Genomic DNA, 27,358 nt, shown 5'->3' with positions numbered 1-27,358 from the left:
TATCCAATAGAAAGGCAAATGCCAATACACATGGTTCCAGCACCGTCGCAGGAGCTGCCAGAACGAGGTCGACGTCAACAACGAACTGCCTTAGGGGCTCCTACTCCAGATTTTTCCTCGAGGTTGACTCCTGAAGCCTTTCCCAAAAAAAGGGTATGGCCGCAAGGCAGCGGAGGTTTAAAATCAGGGTTTTCCTTCCCCTAGATGGGCTGCCTTCCCAGGCTATCGAGTCCCATCTACCAACCCGTTCTCGCAAATTTAATAAGTCAATATTGACTTATTAAATATGTGCATAGGTGACATACTTAACATAATAGATACCCTTAAAAAGATTGATAGAAAACACCGACCTTACCTAACCTTGCTAGTATCTTAAGATAAGCATCTTATTGCTTCGTAATTACAATTATTACCTAACCTATAATAGGTATAGGTTAAGTAATAATTGTAATTACGAAGCAATAAGATGCTTATCTTAAGATACTAACAAGGTTAGGTAAGGTTGGTGTTTTCTATGAATCTTTTTAAGGGTATCTATTATGTTTAGTATATCACCTATGCATGTAGTTAATAAGTCAATATTGACTTTACGAATTTGCGAGAACGGGTTGCATCTACCCGGAGCAGCTGGTTTTAAGGCGCCAGAGGCACGCCCTCGCCCCTTCTCCTGTCGGTAAAAGCAGTTCCGCCGGACTTAAAGACTAAGCCACCCGTGCAGGCCAGGAGTTGGACTTGGTTGTCAGAGGCTATTGGAGACGCATGCCGTATAGGAGCATTTTATAGGCCATGGGAGCTCGTCCCCCATTATCACCCCCTGGCTATGACAACCCCTTGGAACCTGGTATGTGTATATATATATATATAATATATATATATATATATATATATATATATATATATATATATATATATATATATATATATATATATATATATATATATATATATTAGTATATTTTGGTAGCAGTCTTTCCTGTAGACATATATTATTAAATATGACCGAAAAAGTAAGATTAATAATTCTAACACGAATTTTCTCAATCTTTCGTACATTTCTTTTCACTGTTGGAGGTAATTCAAAAATCAATTCTCCAAAATTCATTTTTATTTCTAGTCTGACGCGATACTTGAGCGCGTTTCATAAAACTTATTACATTTTCAAAGACTTTACACATACACAACTGAATAGAACTTACATATCTCCGATTTGTTTATATCTACATTTGAGTGAGGTGGATGGGGTGAGGTGGTATTTAATAGGGTATTAATTTCATCAACACAAGACAGAACACGAAACAATGGGTATTGAAATGGAAGTGATTGTAGAAAGCCTATTGGTCCATATTTCTTGATGCTTCTATATTGGAGCGGAGTCTTGAGGTGGGTAGAATATAGTTGTGCATTAATTGGCTGTTGATTGCTGGTGTTGACTTCTTAATGTGCAGTGCCTCGCAAACGTCAAGCCGTCTGCTATCACTGTATCTATCGATGATTTCTGTGTTGTTTACTAGGATTTCTCTGGCGATGGTTTGGTTGTGGGAAGAGATTATATGTTCCTTAATGGAGCCCTGTTGCTTATGCATCGTTAAACGCCTAGAAAGAGACGTTGTTGTCTTGCCTATATACTGGGTTTTTTGAGGCTTACAGTCCCCAAGTGGGCATTTGAAGGCATAGACGACGTTGGTCTCTTTTAAAGCGTTCTGCTTTGTGTCTGGAGAGTTTCTCATGAGTAGGCTGGCCGTTTTTCTGGTTTTATAGTAAATCGTCAGTTGTATCCTCTGATTTTTGTCTGTAGGGATAACGGTTCTATTAACAATATCTTTCAGGACCCTTTCCTCCGTTTTATGACGGAGGAAACTGACGATTTACTATAAAACCAGAAAAACGGCCAGCCTACTCATGAGAAACTCTCCAGACACAAAGCAGAACGCTTAAAAAAGACCAACGTCGTCTATGCCTTCAAATGCCCACTTGGGGACTGTAAGCTCCAAAAAACCCAGTATATAGGCAAGACAACAACGTCTCTTTCTAGGCGTTTAACGATGCATAAGCAACAGGGCTCCATTAAGGAACATATAATCTCTTCCCACAACCAAACCATCGCCAGAGAAATCCTAGTAAACAACACAGAAATCATCGATAGATACAGCGATAGCAGACGGCTTGACGTTTGCGAGGCACTGCACATTAAGAAGTCAACACCAGCAATCAACAGCCAATTAATGCACAACTATATTCTACCCACCTCAAGACTCCGCTCCAATATAGAAGCATCAAGAAATATGGACCAATAGGCTTTCTACAATCACTTCCATTTCAATACCCATTGTTTCGTGTTCTGTCTTGTGTTGATGAAATTAATACCCTATTAAATACCACCTCACCCCATCCACCTCACTCAAATGTAGATATAAACAAATCGGAGATATGTAAGTTCTATTCAGTTGTGTATGTGTAAAGTCTTTGAAAATGTAATAAGTTTTACGAAACGCGCTCAAGTATCGCGTCAGACTAGAAATAAAAATGAATTTTGGAGAATTGATTTTTGAATTACCTCCAACAGTGAAAAGAAATGTACGAAAGATTGAGAAAATTCGTGTTAGAATTATTAATCTTACTTTTTCGGTCATATTTAATAATATATATATATATATATATATATATATCTGAGTATAATTTGGTAGCAGTCTTTCTTTTTAACATATTTCATTGAAAACGACAGAAATTTTTAGATTTATGATTCTAGCACGAATCTTCTCGATATTCCTTATGTTTTTCTTCACTGAAGCAGGAAGATCAAATTAACTCCCCAAAGTTCATTTTTACTTATTATTTGGGTCTGACGCCTAGTGAAGCGTTTCGTAAGATCTCTCCTCACATTCTCAAAGACAAATTCTTTTGTGTTAGCACCTGATTATATCCTCTACGCATACGCATACGACGTATGCATCCTATAGCATACGTCAGGCTGCGAGCAGCCGCGTCTAACAGCCTGGTTGATCAGTCCAGCAACCAGGAGGCCTGGTCGACGACCGGGCCGCGGGGAGGCTAAGCCCCGGAAGCACCTCGAGGTAACCTCTAATGGTGAGGTGGTAGGTGAGCAGGGGGGTAGAAATAGCCTAAGCTACTCTATCCCTTTGAGATGTATTTATTGCTTATCTCAATAAACATACTTGAACTTGAACTTGGTAGGTGACATGGATGAATGACATACATGGGGTATTAAATGAATGTGGTTACTAAATGAATGGGGGTAATAAATGAGGTACTAGAGCAGGCAGGGGTGAGACAGTAAAGCAGGCAGGGGTGAGACAGTAAAGCAGGCAGGGGTGAGACAGTAAAGCAGGCAGGGGTGAGACAGTAGAGCAGGCAGGGGTGAGACAGTAGAGCAGGCAGGGGTGAGACAGTAGAGCAGGCAGGGGTGAGACAGTAAAGCAGGCAGGGGTGAGACAGTAAAGCAGGCAGGGGTGAGACAGTAAAGCAGGCAGGGGTGAGACAGTAGAGCAGGCAGGGGTGAGACAGTAAAGCAGGCAGGGGTGAGACAGTAAAGCAGGCAGGGGTGAGACAGTAGAGCAGGCAGGGGTGAGACAGTAAAGCAGGCAGGGGTGAGACAGTAGAGCAGGCAGGGGTGAGACAGTAAAGCAGGCAGGGGTGAGACAGTAGAGCAGGCAGGGGTGAGACAGTAGAGCAGGCAGGGGTGAGACAGTAAAGCAGGCAGGGGTGAGACAGTAGAGCAGGCAGGGGTGAGACAGTAAAGCAGGCAGGGGTGAGACAGTAGAGCAGGCAGGGGTGAGACAGTAAAGCAGGCAGGGGTGAGACAGTAGAGCAGGCAGGGGTGAGACAGTAAAGCAGGCAGGGGTGAGACAGTAGAGCAGGCAGGGGTGAGACAGTAGAGCAGGCAGGGGTGAGACAGTAGAGCAGGCAGGGGTGAGACAGTAGAGCAGGCAGAGGTGAGACAGTAGAGCAGGCAGGGGTGAGACAGTAGAGCAGGCAGGGGTGAGGTACTAGAGCAGGCAGGTGTGAGGTACTAGAGCAGGCAGCGGTGAGGTACTAGAGCAGACAGGGGTGAGGTACTAGAGCAGACAGGGGTGAGGTACTAGAGCAGGCAGGTGTGAGGTACTAGAGCAGGCAGCGGTGAGGTACTAGAGCAGACAGGGGTGAGGTACTAGAGCAGGCAGGGGTGAGGTACTAGAGCAGGCAGGTGTGAGGTACTATAGCAGGCAGGTGTGAGGTACTAGAGCAGACGGGTGAGGTACTAGAGCAAGCAGGTGTGAGGTACTAGAGCAGGCAGGTGTGAGGTACTAGAGCAGACAGGGGTGAGGTACTAGAGCAGGCAGGGGTGAGGTACTAGAGCAGGCAGGTGTGAGGTACTATAGCAGGCAGGTGTGAGGTACTAGAGCAGACAGGGGTGAGGTACTAGAGCAGGCAGGTGTGAGGTACTAGAGCAGGCAGGTGTGAGGTACTATAGCAGGCAGGTGTGAGGTACTAGAGCAGACAGGTGTGAGGTACTAGAGCAGACAGGGGTGAGACTAGAGCAGGCAGGTGTGAGGTACTAGAGCAGGCAGGTGTGAGGTACTATAGCAGGCAGGTGTGAGGTAATAGAGCAGGCAGGTGTGAGGTACTAGAGCAGGCAGGTGTGAGGTACTAGAGCAGGCAGGTGTGAGGTACTATAGCAGGCAGGTGTGAGGTACTAGAGCAGGCAGGTGTGAGGTACTAGAGCAGTTAGGTGTGAGGTACTAGAGCAGACAGGGGTGAGACTAGAGCAGGCAGGTGTGAGGTACTAGAGCAGGCAGGTGTGAGGTACTATAGCAGGCAGGTGTGAGGTACTAGAGCAGGCAGGTGTGAGGTACTAGAGCAGGCAGGGGTGAGGTACTAGAGCAGACAGGGGTGAGACTAGAGCAGGCAGGTGTGAGGTACTAGAGCAGGCAGGTGTGAGGTACTATAGCAGGCAGGTGTGAGGTACTAGAGCAGGCAGGGGTGAGGAACTAGAGCAGACAGGGGTGAGACTAGAGCAGGCAGGGGTGTGGTGCCTGAGCAGACAGGGGTGAGGTACTAGAGCAAACAGGTGTGACGCACTAGAGCAGACAGGTGTGAGGTACTAGAGCAGGCAGGGGTGAGGTACTAGAGCAGGCAGGGGTGAGGTACTAGAGCGACAGGGGTGAGGTTCTAGAGCAGGGAGTGGTGAGGTACTAGAGCAGGCAGGTGTGAGGTACTAGAGCAGGCAGGTTTGAGGTACTAGAGCAGGCAGGTGTGAGGTACTAGAGCAGACAGGTTTGAGGTACTAGAGCAGACAGGGGTGAGACTAGAGCAGGCAGGGGTGTGGTGCCTGAGCAGACAGGGGTGAGGTACTAGAGCAGACAGGTGTGATGCACTAGAGCAGGCAGGTTTGAGGTGCTATAGCAGGCAGGTGTGAGGTACTAGAGCAGGCAGGTGTGAGGTACTAGAGCAGACAGGGGTGAGGCACTAGAGCAGACAGGTGTGAGGTACTAGAGCAGGCAGGGGTGAGGTACTAGAGCGACAGGGGTGAGGTTCTAGAGCAGGGAGTGGTGAGGTACTAGAGCAGGCAGGTGTGAGGTACTAGAGCAGGCAGGTTTGAGGTACTAGAGCAGGCAGGTGTGAGGTACTAGAGCAGGCAGGTTTGAGGTACTAGAGCAGACAGGGGTGAGGTACTAGAGCAGGCAGGGGTGAGGCACTAGAGCAGACAGGTGTGAGGTACTAGAGCAGGCAGGGGTGAGGTACTAGAGCAGGCAGGGGGTGAGGTACTAGAGCAGGCAGGTGTGAGGTACTAGAACAGGCAGGGGTGAGGTACTAGAGCAGGCAGGGGGTGAGGTACTAGAGCAGACAGGGGTGAGGTACTATAGCAGGCAGGTGTGAGGTACTAGAGCAGACAGGTGTGAGGTACTAGAGCAGGCAGGTGTGAGGTACTATAGCAGGCAGGTGTGAGGTACTAGAGCAGACAGGTGTGAGGTACTAGAGCGACAGGGGTGAGGTACTAGAGCGACAGGGGTGAGGTACTAGAGCAGGCAGGTGTGTAGTACTAGAGTAGACAGGGGTGAGGTACTAGAGCAAGCAGGGGTGAGGTGCTAGGGCAGACAGGGGGTGAGGTACTAGAGCAGACAGGGGTGAGGATCTAGAGCAGGCAGGTTTGAGGTACTATAGCAGGCAGGTGTGAGGTACTAGAGCAGGCAGGGGTGAGGTACTAGAGCAGACAGGGGTGAGGTACTAGAGCAGACAGGGGTGAGGTACTAGAGCAGACAGGGGTGAGGTACTATAGCAGGCAGGTGTGAGGTACTAGAGCTGACAGGGGTGAGGTACTAGAGCAGGCAGGGGTGAGGTACTAGAGCAAGCAGGGGTGAGGTACTAGAGCAGACAGGCGTAAAGTACTAGAGCAGACAGGCGTGAGGTACTAGAGCAGACAGGCGTGAGGTACTAGAGCAGGCAGGCGTGAGGTACTAGAGCAGGCAGGGGTGAGGCACTAGAGCAGGCAGTGGTGAGACACTAGAGCAGACAGGGGTGAGGTACTAGAGCAGGAAGGGGTGAGGTACTAGAGCAGGCAGTGGTGAGACACTAGAGCAGGCAGGCGTGAGGTACTAGAGCAGGCAGGGGTGAGGTACTAGAGCAGACAGGGGTGAGGTACTAGAGCAGACAGGGGTGAGGTACTAGAGCAGGAAGGGGTGAGGTACTAGAGCAGACAGGGGTGAGGTACTAGAGCAGACAGGGGTGAGGTACTAGAGCAGACAGGCGTGAGGTACTAGAGCAGGCAGGTGTGTAGTACTAGAGCAGACAGGCGTGAGGTACTAGAGCAGGCAGGTGTGCGGTACTAGAGCAGACAGGCGTGAGGTACTAGAGCAGGCAGGTGTGCGGTACTAGAGCAGACAGGCGTGACGTACTAGAGCAGGAAGGGGTGAGGTACTAGAGCAGGCAGGTGTGAGGTACTAGAGCAGACAGGCGTGAGGTACTAGAGCAGGAAGGGGTGAGGTACTAGAGCAGACAGGCGTGAGGTACTAGAGCAGGCAGGTGTGTAGTACTAGAGCAGACAGGCGTGAGGTACTAGAGCAGACAGGCGTGAGGTACTAGAGCAGACAGGCGTGAGGTACTAGAGCTGACAGGCGTGACGTACTAGAGCAGACAGGCGTGAGGTACTAGAGCAGGCAGGTGTGCGGTACTAGAGCAGACAGGCGTGAGGTACTAGAGCAGGAAGGGGTGAGGTACTAGAGCAGACAGGCGTGAGGTACTAGAGCAGGCAGGTGTGTAGTACTAGAGCAGACAGGCGTGAGGTACTAGAGCAGACAGGCGTGAGGTACTAGAGCAGACAGGCGTGAGGTACTAGAGCAGACAGGCGTGACGTACTAGAGCAGGAAGGGGTGAGGTACTAGAGCAGGCAGGTGTGAGGTACTAGAGCAGACAGGCGTGAAGTACTAGAGCAGACAGGCGTGAGGTACTAGAGCAGGAAGGGGTGAGGTACTAGAGCAGACAGGGGTGAGGTACTAGAGCAGACAGGGGTGAGGTACTAGAGCAGACAGGGGTGAGGTACTAGAGCAGACAGGCGTGACGTACTAGAGCAGGAAGGGGTGAGGTACTAGAGCAGACAGGGGTGAGGTACTAGAGCAGACAGGGGTGAGGTACTAGAGCAGACAGGCGTGAGGTACTAGAGCAGGCAGGGGTGAGGTACTAGAGCAGACAGGCGTGAAGTACTAGAGCAGGAAGGGGTGAGGTACTAGAGCAGACAGGGGTGAGGTACTAGAGCAGGAAGGGGTGAGGTACTAGAGCAGACAGGGGTGAGGTACTAGAGCAGACAGGGGTGAGGTACTAGAGCAGACAGGCGTGAGGTACTAGAGCAGGCAGGTGTGAGGTACTAGAGCAGGCAGGGGTGAGGTACTAGAGCAGACAGGCGTGAAGTACTAGAGCAGACAGGCGTGAGGTACTAGAGCAGGAAGGGGTGAGGTACTAGAGCAGACAGGCGTGAAGTACTAGAGCAGACAGGCGTGAGGTACTAGAGCAGACAGGGGTGAGGTACTAGAGCAGACAGGCGTGAGGTACTAGAGCAGGCAGGGGTGAGGTACTAAAGCAGACAGGGGTGAGGTACTAGAGCAGGCAGGTGTGCGGTACTAGAGCAGACAGGTGTGAGGTACTAGAGCAGGCAGGAGTGAGACACTAAAGCAGACAGGTGTTAGGTACTAGAGCAGACAGGGTTGAGGTACTATAGCAGGCTGGTGTGAGGTACTAGAGCAGACTGGTGTGAGGTACTAGAGCAGGCAGGTGTGAGGTACTAGAGCATACAGGGATGAGGTACTAGAGCAGACAGCCGTGAGGTACTAGAGCAGACAGGCGTGAGGTACTAGAGCAGGCAGGTGTGAGGTACTAGAGCAGTCAGGGGTGAGGTACTAGAGCAGACAGGGGTGAGGTACTAGAGCAGATAAGGGTGAGGTACTAGAGCAGGCAGGGGTGAGGCACTAGAGCAGGCAGTGGTGAGACACTAGAGCAGGCAGGTGGGGTACTAGAGCAGACAGGGGTGAGGAACTAGAGCAGGCAGGGATGAGGCACTAGAGCAGCCAGGAGTGAGGTACTATAGGAGGCAGGGGTGGGGTACTTGAGCAGACAGGGGTGATGTATTAGAGCAGACAGGGGTGATGTACTAGAGCAGGCAGGGGTGAGACACTAGAGCAGGCAGGGGTGAAGTACTCATCCTGTGAGTGGACAAAGCGCTTAAGTGACAGTATTGGGCAACGTCACTCATCCTGTGAGTGGACACACCACCATAGTGACAGTATTGGGCAGCGCCACCCATCCTGTGAGTGGACACACCACCATAGTGACAGTATTGGGCAGTGCCACTCATCTTGTGAGTGGACACACCGTAATAGTGACAGTATTGGGCAGCGCCACTTTTCTTGTGAGTGGACACATTGCCTTATTGACAGTATTGGGCAGTGCCACTCATCCTGTGAGTGGACATACCGCCATAATGACAGTATTGGGCAGCGCCACTCATCGTGTGAGTGGACACTCCGTCATGGTGGCAGTATTGGGCAGAGCCACTCATCCTGTGAGTGGACAAACCGCCAAAGTGACAGTATTGGGCAACGTCACTCATCCTGTGAGTGGACACACCGTAATAGTGACAGTATTGGGCAGCGTCACTCGTCCTGTGTGTGGACACACTGCCTTAGTGACAGTACTGGGCAGTGCCACTCATCCTGTCAGTGGACACACCGCCATAGTGACAGTATTGGGCAGCGTCACTCATCCTGTGAGTGGGCAAACCGCCATAATGACAGTATTGGGCAGCGCAACTCATCCTGTGAGTGGACACACCGCCATAGTGACAGTATTGGGTAGCGCAACTCATCCTGTGAGTGGACACACCGCCATAGTGACTGTATTGGGCAGCGCCACTTATCCTGTGAGTGGGCAAACCGCCATAGTGACAGTATTGGGCAGCGCAACTCATCCTGTGAGTGGACACTCCGCCATGGTGGCATTATTGGGCAGCGTCACTCATCCTGTGAGTGGACACACCGCCATAGTGACAGTATTGGGCAGCGCCACTCATTCTGTGAGTGGGCAAACCGCCATAGTGACAGTATTGGGCAGCGCTACTCATCCTGGTAGTGGACACACTGCCATAGTGACAGTATTGGGCAGCGTCACTCATCCTGTGAGTGGGCAAACCGCCATAATGACAGTATTGGGCAGCGCCACTCATCCTGTGAGTGGACACTCCGCCATGGTGGCAGTATTGGGCAGCGTCACTCATCCTGTGAGTGGACACACCACCATAGTGACAGTATTGGGCAGCGCCGCTCATCCTGTGAGGGAACACACCATAATAGTGACAGTATTTGGCAGCGCCACTCAACCTGTGAGTGGACACACAACCATAGTGACAGTATTGGGCAGCGTCACTCATCCTGTTAGTGGACATACCGCCATAATGACAGTATTGGGCAGCGCCACTCATCCTGTGAGTGGACACACCGTAATAGTGACAGTATTGGGCAGCACTTTTCAAAACGCTTGTGCTCTCTAGAGTGGAGTACTGCTGCACAATGACAGCACCTTTCAAAGCTGGAGAAATTGCTGACCTGGAGAGCGTGCAGAGATCCTTTACTGCTAGAATCCACTCAGTAAAACATCTAAATTACTGGGACCGACTAAAGAGCCTAAATCTGTACTCCCTTGAGCGCAGGCGGGAGAGATACATAATAATTTACACGTGGAAAATAATTGAGGGGCTGGTCCCAAACCTGCACACAGAAATAACATCACATGAGACCAGGAGGCATGGCAGGATGTGCAGAATACCCCCGTTTAAAAGCAGAGGTGCAACAGGTACTCTGAGAGAGAACTCTATCAACATCAGAGGTCCGAGACTGTTCAACACGCTTCCACTACACATAAGGGACATAACTGGCCGACCCCTCACAGTGTTCAAGAGAGAACTGGATAAGCACCTCCAAAGGATACCTGATCAACCAGGCTGTGACTCATACGTCAGGCTGCGAGCAGCCGCGTCTAACAGCCTGGTTGATCAGTCCAGCAACCAGGAGGCCTGGTCGACGACCGGGCCGCGGGGACACTAAGCCCCGGAAGCACCTCAAGGTAACCTCAAGGTAGCCACTCATCTTGTGAGTGAACATACCGCCATAATGACAGTATTGGGCAGCGCCACTCATCCTGTGAGTGGACACACCGTAATAGTGACAGTATTGGGCATTGCCACTCATCCTGTGAGTGGACACACCGCCATAGTGACAGTATTGGGCAGCGCCACTCATCCTGTGAGTGGACACACCGTAATAGTGACAGTATTGGGCAGCGCCACTCATCCTGTGAGTGGACACTCCGTAATAGTGACAGTATTGGGCATTGCCACTCATCCTGTGAGTGGACACACCGCCATAATGACAGTATTGGGCAGCGCCACTCATCCTGTGAGTGGACACACCGTAATAGTGACAGTATTGGGCAGCGCCACTCATCCTGTGAGTGGACACTCCGTAATAGTGACAGTATTGGGCAGCGCCACTCATCCTGTGAGTGGACACACCGCCATAGTGACAGTATTGGGCAGCGCCACTCATCCTGTGAGTGGACACACCGCCATAGTGACAGTATTGGGCAGCGTCACTCATCCTGTGAGTGGACACACCGCCATAGTGACAGTATTGGGCAGCGCCACTCATCCTGTGAGTGGACACACCGCCATAGTGACAGTATTGGGCAGCGCCACTCATCCTGTGAGTGGACACACCGCCATAGTGACAGTATTGGGCAGCGTCACTCATCCTGTGAGTGGACACACCGCCATAGTGACAGTATTGGGCAGCGCCACTCATCCTGTGAGTGGACACACCGCCATAGTGACAGTATTGGGCAGCGTCACTCATCCTGTGAGTGGACACACCGCCATCTTGAGGTTATCTTGAGATGATTTTGGGGCTTTAGTGTCCCCGCGGCCCGGTCCTCGACCAGGCCTCCACCCCCAGGAAGCAGCCTGTGACAGCTGACTAACACCCAGGTACCTATTTTACTGCTAGGTAACAGGGGCATAGGGTGAAAGAAACTCTGCCCATTGTTTCTCGCCGGCGCCTGGGATCGAACCCAGGACCACAGGATCACAAGTCCCGCGTGCTGTCCGCTCGGCCGACCGGCTCCCCATAGTGACAGTATTGGGCAGCGCCACTCATCCTGTGAGTGGACACACCGCCATAGTGACAGTATTGGGCAGCGCCACTCATTCTCATTCTGTGAGTGAACAAATGGGCAGCGCCACTCCTCCTGTGAGTAGGGAATTGGGCAGCGCCACTCATCCTCTGAGTGGACATACCGCCATGGTCAATAGGAAAAAAACCCGCTGGGTTGTTCATCCTGTCACTTGTTTCCAGACACAGCTGGGACTTGCTTAACTGTCTCAAGTGAACAGCTCCTCAAACAAGAAGATTAACATTCGTCAACTCCTAAAATCTTACGTTATCTTGCGGGTGCAAAATGGGGTAATCTTTTAAGAACAGTATCAATATTTGACAAATAGTGTTTTCCTAACTCAAACAATGTGGAGTTTGTTATCCTACACATATTTCTAATGTCTCTCAGGTGTTGACATTCTCTCAGGTAGTGGTCAAGGCGGTGTCCGTCATTCTCATCACAGATTCTGCAACTTATATGCTCAACTGATGTTTCCATTTCGAATTTCCTTGGATATTTGTATCCAAGACGGATTTTTGCTATTACTGATTCTCTCCCGTGGCCACCTACCTCCTTTTCGTTCATAATAATTGGGATTGCCAGCTGCAACCATGTTGTACCATCGTACAAATTCGCTGATTTGTGCTTCTATCCTCCTTTCCTCAATAACCTTGTCACGGTGATGTTGCCTGACAATACCTCTAATTTGTAGTAGTCTTGGGTATGAAGTATTCAATGTGGTCTCCTTCAGCGCCTTCAGCAGCCAGCACATCTGCTCGTTCATTCCCACATATTCCAACATGGGAGGGGATCCACAGAAATCTGACGACTCTTCCCTGGTTGATTAGTACCCTCACAGCTCACTTAATTTCAGTGACTATCGCAAGATTTTCTGTCCGATTTTTACTTCAGCTTTTAACGCTGCTTTTGAATCAGTGCAAATCACTGCACTATTAGTGTTTCGTTCAAAGAATCTTAACGCCATAACAATGGTAGTTAGCTTAGCTTGCGTTGAAGAGGCAGTCTCAATACGCGCTTTTTCTTCATTTCTGCGTTGGAATGCATTATCCTTAATTACTGTGTATGCTGCACCAGCCCTGCCATTGACAGGATTAGATGACCCGTCAGTGTAGATTTGATCTAGATCATCTGCTTCTTTATAAATTTCCCCGAGGTACTTGTGCCTCATTTCTTGTGGTATCATGTTGGAATTTTTTCGTTGCCATTTCACTGAAGATAACTCTGCATGAGTCATCCTCCCAGGGAGGTAACCTCTCTACAGGCATGAATGAGCTCATGGGTTTGCTCAAGCAGGTGAAGTTCTTCGAGGTAGCAGACTGATCTGTGATGCCATTTTTTGCTTCTGTTTCGCCCCGTAAGTAGCACAGAACTTAGTTTTTCTTGGCAATATCATTGTAATGGAGATCTCTGGCTATCCTAATTGCAAGCTTAGCATTCAGTTCCTTAATTCTGCTTTTAACACTGGGGAGGGACAACTCCTTTCATAGATCAGATGTTTTGGCAGTCCTTGGAACTCCAAGAATGATTGTCGTGGCTTCATTTTGCATGCTTTCGAGCCTTTTCATATCGCTTTGGGAGTAGGTGCATAAAACTGGTGCGGCATAGTCTATGACGGAGCGCACATAGGCTGTGTACATAATTTTATGCACGGCAATAGAGGCTCCATGTCCATTCCAGGTCATAGCTTTCAGTGCCCTGAGTCGACTTGTGCATGTTCCTATGAGTTGGTTGAGCACCTTTTTCTTCCCCTTGTTAGAGCCGACAGTGACGCCAACGTACCGATAGTGATCAATCCATTCACTGAATGGTGATGTATTACACCATTAATTTGTAGTTCTTCATTTTCTCCTCGCTTGTGATGAGAGTATGCTTTTGTATTGTTTGTGGAAAGAGAGTGAAACTTAGTTCAATACATTTCATTACATTAGCAATCTGAATTTTTGCCCACACTTGTCTTGCAGATGTTTCTCTTCCAATGTAGCTAGTGAAGTCAGACCAATGTCTTTCCCGCTCTTTAATCTTCTCTTTCCTGGCTACTTGACACAGTTTTAAACAGCTCTTGGTTGCTTTCAGTGGGATGTCTCCGGTACTCTCTACTCATGGCATGTTTGTGTGTAGTGAAGGGGTCGATGGTGTCATGTTTGTGTGTAGTGAAGGGGTCGATGGTGTCATGTTTGTGTGTAGTGAAGGGGTCGATGGTGTCATGTTTGTGTGTATTGAAGGGGTCGATGGTGTCATGTTTGTGTGTAGTGAAGGGGTCGATGGTGTCATGTTTGTGTGTAGTGAAGGGGTCGATGGTGTCATGTTTGTGTGTAGTGAAAGGGTCGATGGTGTTATGTATTTGTGTAGTGAAGGGGTCGATGGTGTCATGTTTGTGTGTAGTGAAGGGGTCGATGGTGTCATGTTTGTGTGTAGTGAAGGGGTCGATGGTGTCATGTTTGTGTGTAGTGAAAGGGTCGATGGTGTCATGTTTGTGTGTAGTGAAAGGGTCGATGGTGTCATATATTTGTGTAGTGAAAGGGTCGGACAATGTTGGTGTCATGCCTATCAGTGACGAGGTCAGTGGTATTCCTCAGTCCATCATCCTTTAAAAAACTTTTTCAAATAATGTTAACAAAATAATTTACGTCTAAAACAATGAATAACTTATGGCCAAAGGAGCGTGCTTATGCGAGGATATGAGAGGTGACCAACACTTGTCTGGCGGTCACCCCGCGCCTCCACGATGTCTGGAGAGGATTGGAGTAGTTGTATATGTCTTCTCTCTCTTTCTTGCCACTTTTGTAACTATTGCGTGCCCTTCTATGCCTCTCGTTATCCCTCAAATAAAATATAAACGCAAGCGACCGAAGTGTGTAAAGCATGCCATTATTATGCTTCCCCAAAGACCCCTTCTCAGCAGAGTCGCTTGTGGGTGGAGTATTCCGGCGCCTCCTGCTGGTTGGTGGTGGTGGCGGTGAGCGAGTAAAATATAAGGATGGCAGGCAGTCTGACCCGCTTGAGCCCGTCTGCACCTACAGATAAAACTTTACGTGCTCTGACCCAGTTTCTGAGGCTGGCCTGCCAGACCTCTCCCCGGGGGATCTATTATGTAGTACCCTACTGAATAATCAGTAACAGTAAATGCGGAATTTAGTGAGTTAGTTCTTCTCATGTTTGTTGTATATAAAATACGTTTCGACCTAAACAAAAGGGTTTGACAGGGGTTGAGTTGGCAGCGGCGCGCCGAGACGCTGCAACTGGCACCCTCCTGTAAATACAGACTCGCCAACATACCTCATACTCTTAGACGCTCAAAAATGTAAACTTTCTTTGCTATTTTTAGGAGTTTTTCCTTTCGTATATTTACACCTGAGTATAACAGACTCGTAAATGGTGATGCCGTAAGCTGTTACTGTGTGTAAAACTAAAGGATTATTGGATCATCAACTGGCGAGTGTTTGATAGTGGATGGCGTCACAAGGTGCGCCCTTAAGCCTCGCCTTGTGCCCACAACTCTGACGCATCCTTAAATAAACGATGGAAATGGCATTGTAATGTCTAACACTATAGGTATATTGGGTTGGTGAGGTTAAGCATCATTGGATCTCGTCAGGAACTAAATGGGTGACAGCTTAGGCTCAAGCTCACCTTGGACTGGTGGTATATTTTCAGGAGGCAGTCTCCATATTTTAGAGCATTAAATCACTCCGTTTACCACGGCGGCCGATCACGCCACTACCGCCTTGTTAATGATGGAAACACTTAGAGGACAACGTCGCCTGTTTCTACCCTTGATATACTAGTGGTATGATGTGCTTTGTAGAGGTGTGTATGACGGGCTTTGTAGTGGAATGTATGATGTGCTCTGTACAGGTATGTATGATGTGCTTTGTAGTGGTGTGTATGATGTGCATTGTAGAGGTGTGTATGATATGGATTATCGGGGTGTGTATTATGTTCTTTGCAGTGGCGTGTATGATGTACTATATAGAAATGTGTATGATTTGTGTTTTAGATCAGTTTGGTGTGCATTATAAAGTTGTGTTTTATGTGCATTGTAGTGGTGTGTGTCGTGTGCTGTATCGAGGTGTTTATGTTGAGCATTGTAGTAATGTGCATGATGTTTTCTGTAGTAGTATGATGTAACAACCCGGGTCTGTACCATTTACTCATCTTTGTCTAACCCTCTCACTGCGCGCCTATTTCATGTTACAAATTCGTGGTGCACTTGTTAATTAATTATTAACATTACCTGAATTTTTTTGAATTGAGAACATTATCAAAATACTGCTAATTCAATTTTTTTTTCATACCACCCAATGAGCATCTTAAGACGTTATGTGTAGTGCAGTGGCTGGACACCACGGCAAGTGCTGTACAGAGGGGAGAATCTTGGTCAAGTGTGGCACACCACACTTCACTTACAGATAACACCCTACGTGTCACTTTCACACAGGACACCACAAAATCCTCTGTGGTCTTATATCGTGGTGAGTCCTCCCTCTAGCACACACTCAGGGCTCATTCACTGTGTGCTCTTCTTCTGAGGTACTCGCGCCGGCGAGTCCACTTTTCCTCTTTTCACGAGCATGTCCTCCACAGTATCCTCATTGTCTAAACGCCAACTCCAGCAATACGCTGGCTGGCTTCCTCTTAAGGCTTAACCCACAAACTAGCCTTAACCTACAGGACAGATGGACGTTCACTCCGTCTACGAACACAACTTGGCCACCCCGGGATATGTCGTTCCAACACCAACAACTCACTGGGTACCATGGACAGTTCACTGTCTTCAACGACCAGGCCCTTCTTGATCTGACCGAAACAAGCCTTGTGTTCTTGAGGACTGTCCTTGCTGGCCACTCCTGGTGGGCTGCCTGCCGCCCTCCAGCGTAACTCTCGCATCACCTCTGAGAAAAGAAAATCATATAGTATGAAGGAAAGTACACCTGTCTCAGTGAGACCACAGCCTTCCACCGGGGAACAGAAAATTGGGTCAGGTGCGGTCAGTAGATGGCTTAACATCATCACATTCACTGAGTTACTTACCTTAAAGGATCACTTGGTAATATATACCTTACCTTATAGTTACATAGCGGTTGCCTTGCGATGAATTAAATCCACTACGGGCTCACCATAGCCCGTGCTACTTGCAACTTTTGTTCCGAGTATCTGAATCTAAAACAACAACAACTTACGGTGATTTCGGGGCTTAATGTCCCCGCGGCCTCCTGCTTGCTGGATTGGTCAAGCAGGCTGTTGGACGAGGCTGCTTGCAGCCTCACGTATGAATCACAGCCTGGGGTGATGCTTTCCAAAACAATTATTGGAAATGCATGACTTTTCCTTAATCATGCGTAAACTCATTAAACAACTATATCTTAAATCATACTTACCTACTTACTCTAATTACAAGGGCGAATGACTTATTGCCACATAAAACTAGGGAGATTATTAATTTAATAGAATGTAGACATAGGAACAGATAAATGAATCCAACAGGATAAATTATTGGAGGAATTATTTCAGATTACAAAATAAGTGAGTTTATTAAAAACACTATAGTCGCCTTAGAACACATCATTTTAACATACTGTTACAGAGAATATGGCAAATAATAGTCATGAGTTGATATAGGGTATTTACTGCAGATTTCAGGAATTTCTTTGCAGTATATAATCCACTACAATTTCGAACATAAACCTACAGCTGTTGACCTAACACACTCCCTCCCACGGTCTCCAATCACAAGTTCTTTTACAATACTTTAGGGCCTAGGCCTTCCTCGAAGTACCCAATTTAGGAAAATATGAGGTATGAGGAAAATATGAGGACACGACGTATGTGGCAGAGTCAATGTCTCTCTGCCCCCTTAACTGATGTCAAGAGTCATGATGGTTCGGGTAAACGTAGTCGAAGGACCAACTAAGTGAAACCTAATATCCTCTTGTCCTCATCAACACATGCATAGAACTTTAATATATAATAATAATAAAAATTATTTATATATGAGAACAAACTTACTTTTAATGCATAATGTGTAAAAAATGATGAATGCATCTTGGGGGGGGGGGGCATCCGCTGCTTTAACCAGGTATCCTAAGGACAAATTGGGTTCGTTAATCCAACTGCCAAACACCGTTTATGAATGAAACACTGTTTACAAACGACTCACAACTGATGACGTTCGAATATTTCTGGAACAGTGTTTCACTGACAACCTCTGTTCGAATAGGAACTCTGTAAATGCTTCACCCACGTGGCTCGTACATTTCCAAGCATTTGAGCATCTCAATGGGCTCCTTCCAGCTGCCAATTGTAATTTTAAGTTTTTTCAGAGACATTTAAATTTGCTGTTCACTTCATGTTGGGTGTCAGAGATGGTTCCATTGTAAAGGCATTCTGCAAACTGAGATTTTTATCTCCGTCAGAAGGACTGCACAATTAAAGCCCAACACGTTAAGTGATGTGAGATTTAACTTCAAAACTGAAAAAAGGCGAGAGCAGCCGCCGGAGTCCAATTCCCTGGTACTCCTATCCACTAGGCCTCCATTGCCTGTGCAATCTTAAGGGTAACTATGGGTTTTCATACGGAATTTGTATTGGTGATTAGGCTTATGATTAGGGTCAAATCCAAGAGTAGGCCCTCATTAAATGCAAGATTATCAGCAGTAGTTTGTGATGGACTAGGGTAAAATACAGTACGCTTGAAAGGTGTTGACATAAAGACGCTTTTCTCGGTAACAACAATATTTATTAACAAAACTTAATACTAATACAAGGCGCAACGATTTAACTTTACGTTAATTGTCCTAAGTGACACTATGCCAGCTAATCAAAGCCAGTATGGCCGGACTCCTGTCCGTACCTCTTTCAGCTGGTAATGAGAACACGTCTCAGCCCTCTTACATGGGCAAACAATGATTAAATGAACTAACTAATCATCGGATGCTCACTTGCACTCAAGATGCCATCCAAAGCAATTGCAGAAAACAATTTGAATAACAAACAATACAAACACAGCAAGACTGGTCACTGAGACAGTTTGTGGTAAACAATCATAATTACGTCCCTATCTGGACGGCAAGGAAAACAAACAGCAATTACGTTTAAGTTCTATTGCACAGGCAAGAACAATTGATTATAATCAATCAAATCAAATATAACAATTACGTTAATTACTGTCATCTAGACAGTAATCAATCCAAGGTTATTTATATTAATTACAATCTGTCACTTAAGACAGATTAATCATAAGACATTAATCATCAAACAATAATTCTTCACAGTAATTACTCTGTCACAAAGACAATTAAATAATTAGTCAGTAGTTACTCTTCCACAAAGACAATCAAACAATCAGTGAGTAATTACTCTTCTACAAAGACAATTAACAATCATGGAGAACTGCTCCGGCTGTCGTGGGGTACGGTTGTTCCGTCCGACCACTGCAGTTGTTGTCAACTGGGTGTCGCTGCTGACGTGGCTTGTGTCCCGTGTTTCTGCTGAGGGGCCCCAGAGGCCGTGAGGGTCTGTAATCATGGGGGGCCTGTGTCCCCTGTCACCAGGCAGACCTCCATTGACCTGGAGTTCTTTGGGATTGCTTCCAACCACGCTGTGGAGGTGGTGATGACTGATATGCTACGTATCCCAGTGGAGTCTGTGTTTAGTGTGCAACTGCTTGCCGGCCGGCGGGCGATTATCAAGTTTGGCTTGCCGGCGATTTATCAAGATCTTGTCACGTGCTATGATGGGCACTCATTCGATCTTCCTGACAGATGGTGGGTTGGTGACCCACTCAGACCGTTATGGAGCCACGACGTATGTGGCAGTGCATGGGGTGCCTTTTGAGCTCCCTGAGGTTCTCCTACGTCGGTACTTTGGCTGGTTTGGGCAGGTCCTACATGTGAGGATGAATGCGTCCCTACCGGGAGATGGAAGAGGGTCCCGTGTGTTACCCGCACTCTCGCCATGTGCATTCGGGATCCTGTATCGTTCTTCATCATGCTGTTGAGGTCCCCGATTCGTGTTTTTCATGCGGGACAACCTCGGACATGTTTCAGGTGCGGCCTACCGGGTCACCTGGCCACGGGGTATGAGGAGCGCCTGGTCACCCCTGTTAACCTCTACCAGGAGGAGGATTTTCCTCCGTTGTCGGAACCGGACCTGTCTCCACGTGCTGGACCGTGTGTTGATTCCCTGCCGGTTTCTGCCCCGGTGTTGGGTGGTGGTGTGGATGTTGATGTGGGGTTTGGGGCGGCCCCGCCCCTGCCACCGGCTTCCCCGCAAAAGACGTCCCTGCCCCCCCCCCAGCTCGCCCCATCTCAGACACCCCTGCCTGCTCCGTTTCTGCATGCGATGTCTCCTGTCCCCTTGGATGTCCGCGGTGAAGTGTCTCCTACGGTGTGTGGTCTGGTACCCCCGGCTGTGGAGGCTGCAGTTCTCAGGGGCTGGGCTTTGAAGGCGCATCCGTCAGAGAGTTCTGATGTGTTACGGAATGATGAGGGTGACAGCTCGGACGACCGGCAGTCTGTCTCCATGTGCTCGAGGTGGGTCCTGAGTATATCTCCCCTTCGTGGTGTGCCTTGGGTGTAGGTGGGGGAGTACGTTGATCCGGCGTCTCCCGCTGAGGTTGGCGGTGCTGTGGGGGACTGTGCTACCTCCTGAGTCGCCCTCTACCCTTACTGCTGTTGGGTTCCCACGGTGGGAGGTTGCTCCTGCCGAGCGGACCTCGTCGTTGTCTTAAGGAAGGATGTGCGCCTGGGTTCCTCTGCTACTGTGCCCAGTGGCAGGGGCCCTGACGCGCCTGTGTCCTCCGCTGGTCCCCCCCAGTGTGCAGCCTCGCGCGCAGGCCAGTACGAAGCCCTGTGCGGCGCCCAGCGTGGCGCTAGAGCACCTCCCTGTGCTGATTCCAGTGTGAAACCCCTTAGTGTAGACCTCTCCCCTGTGATCGCGGCCGACGAGGGCGTGGTCTCTCGGTTACAGTGGTTTGGGCCCCACTTTGGTTGACAGGGTGCGTCCGGGCCCGTGGTGTTCGTCGACTATTTGGGTACCGAGATTGAAGGGGTTTATATATGGGATACCTGGGTCTAAGTCTGCTGACGGTGTGGGCTACTCTTGTTTTTCCTGACCACTCTTATATGTGTCGCCTTCCTCCGGAGGCTAGCATCTTTACAGCAGAACTTTATGCTATTCTCTATGCTCTTCGTCTCCTGCTTTCCCGGTGTCAATCCTCCTTCGTGGTGGTAGTTGACTCTCGAGTGCCCTCATGGCTTTAGGGTCCTATAATCCGTTCCACCCGGTGGTCATCGAGATTCAACATTGGCTGTTTCTTATCTCCAGTAAATTTAAGTCGGTTGAGTTTTGCTGGGTTCCCAGCCATGTTGATGTATCTTTAAATGAGCGTGCGGATGCTGCCGCTAAGGAAGCTATCCACACTTGTCGCATCTCCCGTAAAGGTATTCCTTATTCCGACTTTTACCCAGTTATTCATGCCTCCATCCTTGCCCGCTGGCAGAGTTGTTGGTCTTCTGTTACTGGTAACAAACTGCGTACTCTTAAGAGTCATGTGTCCCAGTGGCCTTCCTCCTACCACCGTAACCGGATTTGGGAAACGGCTCTGCCTAGGTTACGTATTGGCCATACCCGTTTAACTCACGGTCACTTAATGGAGCGCCGCCCTGCTCCTTATTGTCCAAATTGCACTGTCCCTCTTACAGTCGTGCATATCCTTGTTGAATGTCCTGATTTCCAGGACGAGCATGTGTCTTGTTTTCCTATCGTCCCCCGTGGTTGCTTGCCCCCCCCCCCCTGATAGAATTCTTGGTGACTTGGATACTTTTGATATCGTTCGCCTTATGCGTTTCTGTTCTCGTATTGGCATCCTTGGTGATATTTAGCGCCATCTGATTATCCCGCACATTTTATGGTGCTACATAGCCTTCCCGGTTTGGTGCCTTCTTTTGATACTTACTTTCATGTGAGGGAAATCTTTGAAACCTCTTTACCGAGTGCTTTGAAATTTTGACTCAACGTTGCATTCGAATAGGCATGTGTTTTTATGTACTTACTATATATATGCCTCACCTGTGACAGGAAAAAACATGCTATTTTTGAAAAACAGCACCAGCTGTTGGACATAAAAGCAACACATGCTGTAATCTTTTTAGATTAACTAAATCTTTTACTAAAATAACTAAATAACTAATCTTTTTTAGATTTTTAGATTTTAGATTTTAGATTTTAGATTAGAACATCAAGATTACTTGATGTTCGCAATTTTCTGATGGGAACATCGGATCATTTGGGAATGCATCGGACGAGGGAGTTGGGAATGGCTTGGAGGACAAGGGGACAGGGGAGTTGCGGATTATAGGGAGGACTAGGAGATGGGAGAGGGGGAAATGGAAGGGAGGATGGGGGAGTGGGAGATAGTGGGGAGGACGAGGGAACTGTGGAGTGGGGAATGTTTAGTAAGACAAGGGGACGCTCGAGTGGGGAATGGTAAGGAGGAGAAAGGGACGGGAGAGGGAGAAATGGTTGGGAGGACGAGGGGACGGGGGAGAGAGGAATGATTGGGAGGAGAAGAGTACAGGGAAGGAAAGGTGAGGAGGACTGGGAGACAGGGGAAGGTTGCTGTGGATCAGAAACGCACATGTGTTGTTGAATTACAGCGACGCGTGGCCGGGTACAGCTACTAATGATATAAAATAACAGTTCAAGTGTTAGGCTTAGAGCCTATCATGAACATAATAATAATAATGTTAAAACATTATTACTGTATATTATTATTATTATTATTATTATTAGTAATAATAATAATAATAATAAAAATAACAATGAGAAAATCCACTAGGATTGTGTGTGGGCAAGAACCTGCGACCCCAGTATTGCCAGTTGCGTGTTCTTGCACTAGACCATCAGTAACTTGTAAAGGTCCAGGAGATGTGACTGTAGCCATGTAGAGTATGCGACTGCCACTTCCTGGTCATAGGTTCACACCCACCTATAGTCCTAGTGGTTTTTCTCATTGTTATATATCATGTTAAAGTGATTTTTGTGTGTTAATAATGGTAATAATAAAGGTATTTTATCATACTGTGATCTATCAGTAGTGGTACTGTTCCTATGGAATACTCTGTATATATATTAGATTAAGAATCATATGATTGGTTAATTCAAATGTGTTTATTTGATTGTTTATACTGCTTATTAAGTTTTACGAATTTTCTTATTTATGAATATAATTGGTAACTACATATTTGTGTAGAATATTTTGAGAAAGTTTGGCTATTAAGTAAATATTTATGTTTGATAGTACTAATGTCGTGCTTCATGTTGCAGGTACGTGGGCTGTGGTCGTGTTGCAGGTACTGGGCTGTGGTCGTGTTGCAGGTACGTGGGCTGTGGTCGTGTTGCTGGTACTGGGCTGTGGTCGTGTTGCAGGTACTGGGCTGTGGTCGTGTTGCAGGTACTGGGCTGTGGTCGTGTTGCTGGTACTGGGCTGTGGTCGTGTTGCAGGTACGTGGGCTGTGGTCGTGTTGCAGGTACTGGGCTGTGGTCGTGTTGCAGGTACGTGGGCTGTGGTCGTGTTGCTGGTACTGGGCTGTGGTCGTGTTGCAGGTACTGGGCTGTGGTCGTGTTGCTGGTACTGGGCTGTGGTCGTGTTGCAGGTACGTGGGCTGTGGTCGTGTTGCTGGTACTGGGCTGTGGTCGTGTTGCAGGTACTGGGCTGTGGTCGTGTTGCTGGTACTGGGCTGTGGTCGTGTTGCAGGTACGTGGGCTGTGGTCGTGTTGCAGGTACGTGGGCTGTGGTCGTGTTGCAGGTACGTGGGCTGTGGTCGTGTTGCAGGTACGTGGGCTGTGGTCGTGTTGCTGGTACTGGGCTGTGGTCGTGTTGCTGGTACTGGGCTGTGGTCGTGTTGCAGGTACTGGGCTGTGGTCGTGTTGCAGGTACGTGGGCTGTGGTCGTGTTGCAGGTACTGGGCTGTGGTCGTGTTGCAGGTACGTGGGCTGTGGTCGTGTTGCAGGTACGTGGGCTGTGGTCGTGTTGCTGGTACTGGGCTGTGGTCGTGTTGCAGGTACGTGGGCTGTGGTCGTGTTGCTGGTACTGGGCTGTGGTCGTGTTGCTGGTACTGGGCTGTGGTCGTGTTGCAGGTACGTGGGCTGTGGTCGTGTTGCAGGTACGTGGGCTGTGGTCGTGTTGCAGGTACGTGGGCTGTGGTCGTGTTGCAGGTACGTGGGCTGTGGTCGTGTTGCAGGTACGTGGGCTGTGGTCGTGTTGCAGGTACGTGGGCTGTGGTCGTGTTGCAGGTACGTGGGCTGTGGTCGTGTTGCAGGTACGTGGGCTGTGGTCGTGTTGCTGGTACTGGGCTGTGGTCGTGTTGCAGGTACGTGGGCTGTGGTCGTGTTGCTGGTACTGGGCTGTGGTCGTGTTGCAGGTACGTGGGCTGTGGTCGTGTTGCTGGTACTGGGCTGTGGTCGTGTTGCTGGTACTGGGCTGTGGTCGTGTTGCAGGTACGTGGGCTGTGGTCGTGTTGCTGGTACTGGGCTGTGGTCGTGTTGCTGGTACTGGGCTGTGGTCGTGTTGCTGGTACTGGGCTGTGGTCGTGTTGCAGGTACGTGGGCTGTGGTCGTGTTGCAGGTACTGGGCTGTGGTCGTGTTGCAGGTACGTGGGCTGTGGTCGTGTTGCAGGTACTGGGCTGTGGTCGTGTTGCTGGTACTGGGCTGTGGTCGTGTTGCAGGTACGTGGGCTGTGGTCGTGTTGCAGGTACGTGGGCTGTGGTCGTGTTGCAGGTACGTGGGCTGTGGTCGTGTTGCAGGTACGTGGGCTGTGGTCGTGTTGCTGGTACTGGGCTGTGGTCGTGTTGCAGGTACGTGGGCTGTGGTCGTGTTGCTGGTACTGGGCTGTGGTCGTGTTGCTGGTACTGGGCTGTGGTCGTGTTGCAGGTACTGGGCTGTGGTCGTGTTGCAGGTACTGGGCTGTGGTCGTGTTGCAGGTACTGGGCTGTGGTCGTGTTGCAGGTACGTGGGCTGTGGTCGTGTTGCTGGTACTGGGCTGTGGTCGTGTTGCAGGTACGTGGGCTGTGGTCGTGTTGCAGGTACTGGGCTGTGGTCGTGTTGCTGGTACTGGGCTGTGGTCGTGTTGCAGGTACTGGGCTGTGGTCGTGTTGCAGGTACGTGGGCTGTGGTCGTGTTGCAGGTACGTGGGCTGTGGTCGTGTTGCAGGTACGTGGGCTGTGGTCGTGTTGCTGGTACTGGGCTGTGGTCGTGTTGCAGGTACGTGGGCTGTGGTCGTGTTGCAGGTACTGGGCTGTGGTCGTGTTGCAGGTACTGGGCTGTGGTCGTGTTGCAGGTACTGGGCTGTGGTCGTGTTGCAGGTACTGGGCTGTGGTCGTGTTGCTGGTACTGGGCTGTGGTCGTGTTGCAGGTACGTGGGCTGTGGTCGTGTTGCAGGTACGTGGGCTGTGGTCGTGTTGCTGGTACTGGGCTGTGGTCGTATTGCAGGTACTGGGCTGTGGTCGTGTTGCTGGTACCTGGGCTGTGGTCGTGTTGCTGGTACTGGGCTGTGGTCGTGTTGCTGGTACTGGGCTGTGGTCGTGTTGCAGGTACGTGGGCTGTGGTCGTGTTGCAGGTACGTGGGCTGTGGTCGTGTTGCTGGTACTGGGCTGTGGTCGTGTTGCAGGTACTGGGCTGTGGTCGTGTTGCAGGTACTGGGCTGTGGTCGTGTTGCTGGTACTGGGCTGTGGTCGTGTTGCAGGTACGTGGGCTGTGGTCGTGTTGCAGGTACGTGGGCTGTGGTCGTGTTGCTGGTACTGGGCTGTGGTCGTGTTGCTGGTACTGGGCTGTGGTCGTGTTGCAGGTACGTGGGCTGTGGTCGTGTTGCTGGTACTGGGCTGTGGTCGTGTTGCTGGTACTGGGCTGTGGTCGTGTTGCAGGTACGTGGGCTGTGGTCGTGTTGCTGGTACTGGGCTGTGGTCGTGTTGCTGGTACTGGGCTGTGGTCGTGTTGCTGGTACTGGGCTGTGGTCGTGTTGCTGGTACTGGGCTGTGGTCGTGTTGCATATCCGGTCATTGTGAGATCTGGGTCTGAATGTTGGCAAGGAAGAAATGTCGTTATTATATTTATTTAAAGTGGATCTCTTTTTTTCCCTTATAAGTATTGCTAACAGGATTTACAATCTCCATTGGTCAGTGGTGAATTCCAGTATTTTTGTATTATCTAGTATCATGTTCCTCGTCCATGTGGTGTCATGCTCACTTTGCAGATGGTTTCTAGAGGCACAAGATTGTAGATGGCATGTCAGTGTTCTCGAAAGATTTGTGGTGGTCATTCTATTATAGGAAGATCAGAGGTGACATCCTTCATTGGGGCAAATCAATTGGTATACCACGTTTGCTTTTTGGCGCGGGCTGTGTTGTTTATTGGGGTTGTTCTTGGGTATTAATTCTGCTGTCCTTTTTGTTTAGTAGTAAATAATGAAGTCCAATTTTGGGTCTGGGGCTGTCTGTTTCACTCCACATGATATTATATTTTTTTATTATTTTTTATTCAATTTTATACTTTGATCACATAGTGGATCTGTAATAATTTTATGGGAGTGGTTGCTACCTCTTATGTTGTTTTTTACGGTTAAACCATTTTTCTAAATACCTTGTGATTGGGTGTTGTCTGTTCGTCCACCCGTTGTTTATAAGTAATAAAAGGCTTCCGTCCAATTCTTTATGTGTGTTATGTCAGACAGAATAATGTGTAAGGGCTCTGCTTATATTTAAGTTTATCACACTAGTATTATAGCTGGGTAGTCCATGTGACCTGGTTCGTGGGTAACGTTAAGCATTGTGTCTTGAGTAAGTTTATCACACTAGTATTATAGCTGGGTAGTCCATGTGACCTGGTTCGTGGGTAACATTAACCATTGTGTCTTGAGTAAGTTTATCACACTAGTATTATAGCTGGGTAGTCCATGTGACCTGGTTCGTGGGTAACATTAAGCATTGTGTCTTGAGTAAGTTTATCACACTAGTATTATAGCTGGGTAGTCCATGTGACCTGGTTCGTGGGTAACGTTAAGCATTGTGTCTTGAGTAAGTTTATCACACTAGTATTATAGCTGGGTAGTCCATGTGACCTGGTTCGTGGGTAACATTAAGCATTGTGTCTTGAGTAAGTTTATCACACTAGTATTATAGCTGGGTAGTCCATGTGACCTGGTTCGTGGGTAACATTAAGCATTGTGTCTTGAGTAAGTTTATCACACTAGTATTATAGCTGGGTAGTCCATGTGACCTGGTTCGTGGGTAACGTTAAGCATTGTGTCTTGAGTAAGTTTATCACACTAGTATTATAGCTGGGTAGTCCATGTGACCTGGTTCGTGGGTAACATTAAGCATTGTGTCTTGAGTAAGTTTATCACACTAGTATTATAGCTGGGTAGTCCATGTGACCTGGTTCGTGGGTAACATTAACCATTGTGTCTTGAGTAAGTTTATCACACTAGTATTATAGCTGGGTAGTCCATGTGACCTGGTTCGTGGGTAACATTAAGCATTGTGTCTTGAGTAAGTTTATCACACTAGTATTATAGCTGGGTAGTCCATGTGACCTGGTTCGTGGGTAACATTAAGCATTGTGTCTTGAGTAAGTTTATCACACTAGTATTATAGC

General features: G+C 48.6%; 2 protein-coding genes across 2 annotated transcripts in view; one reads left to right on the top strand and one right to left on the bottom strand.

Annotated features, from left to right (window-relative positions):
• The window catches only part of LOC123756005 (rho GTPase-activating protein 45), a 975,988-nt gene that overhangs the window by 40,607 nt on the left and 908,023 nt on the right, over positions 1-27,358 (top strand). The window lies entirely within an intron of this gene.
• On the bottom strand, positions 23,024-25,765 carry LOC138350071 (uncharacterized). Its single transcript, XM_069300353.1, has one exon. It carries the CDS (start codon positions 25,763-25,765, stop codon positions 23,024-23,026), a length of 2,742 nt encoding a protein of 913 aa, XP_069156454.1.

This window comes from Procambarus clarkii, chromosome 43 (assembly GCF_040958095.1).
Source record: "Procambarus clarkii isolate CNS0578487 chromosome 43, FALCON_Pclarkii_2.0, whole genome shotgun sequence".
NCBI lineage: Eukaryota > Metazoa > Arthropoda > Malacostraca > Decapoda > Cambaridae > Procambarus > Procambarus clarkii.
Note: the sequence above shows the minus strand (reverse complement) of the source record. Positions and strands in the feature narration are given on the sequence as shown.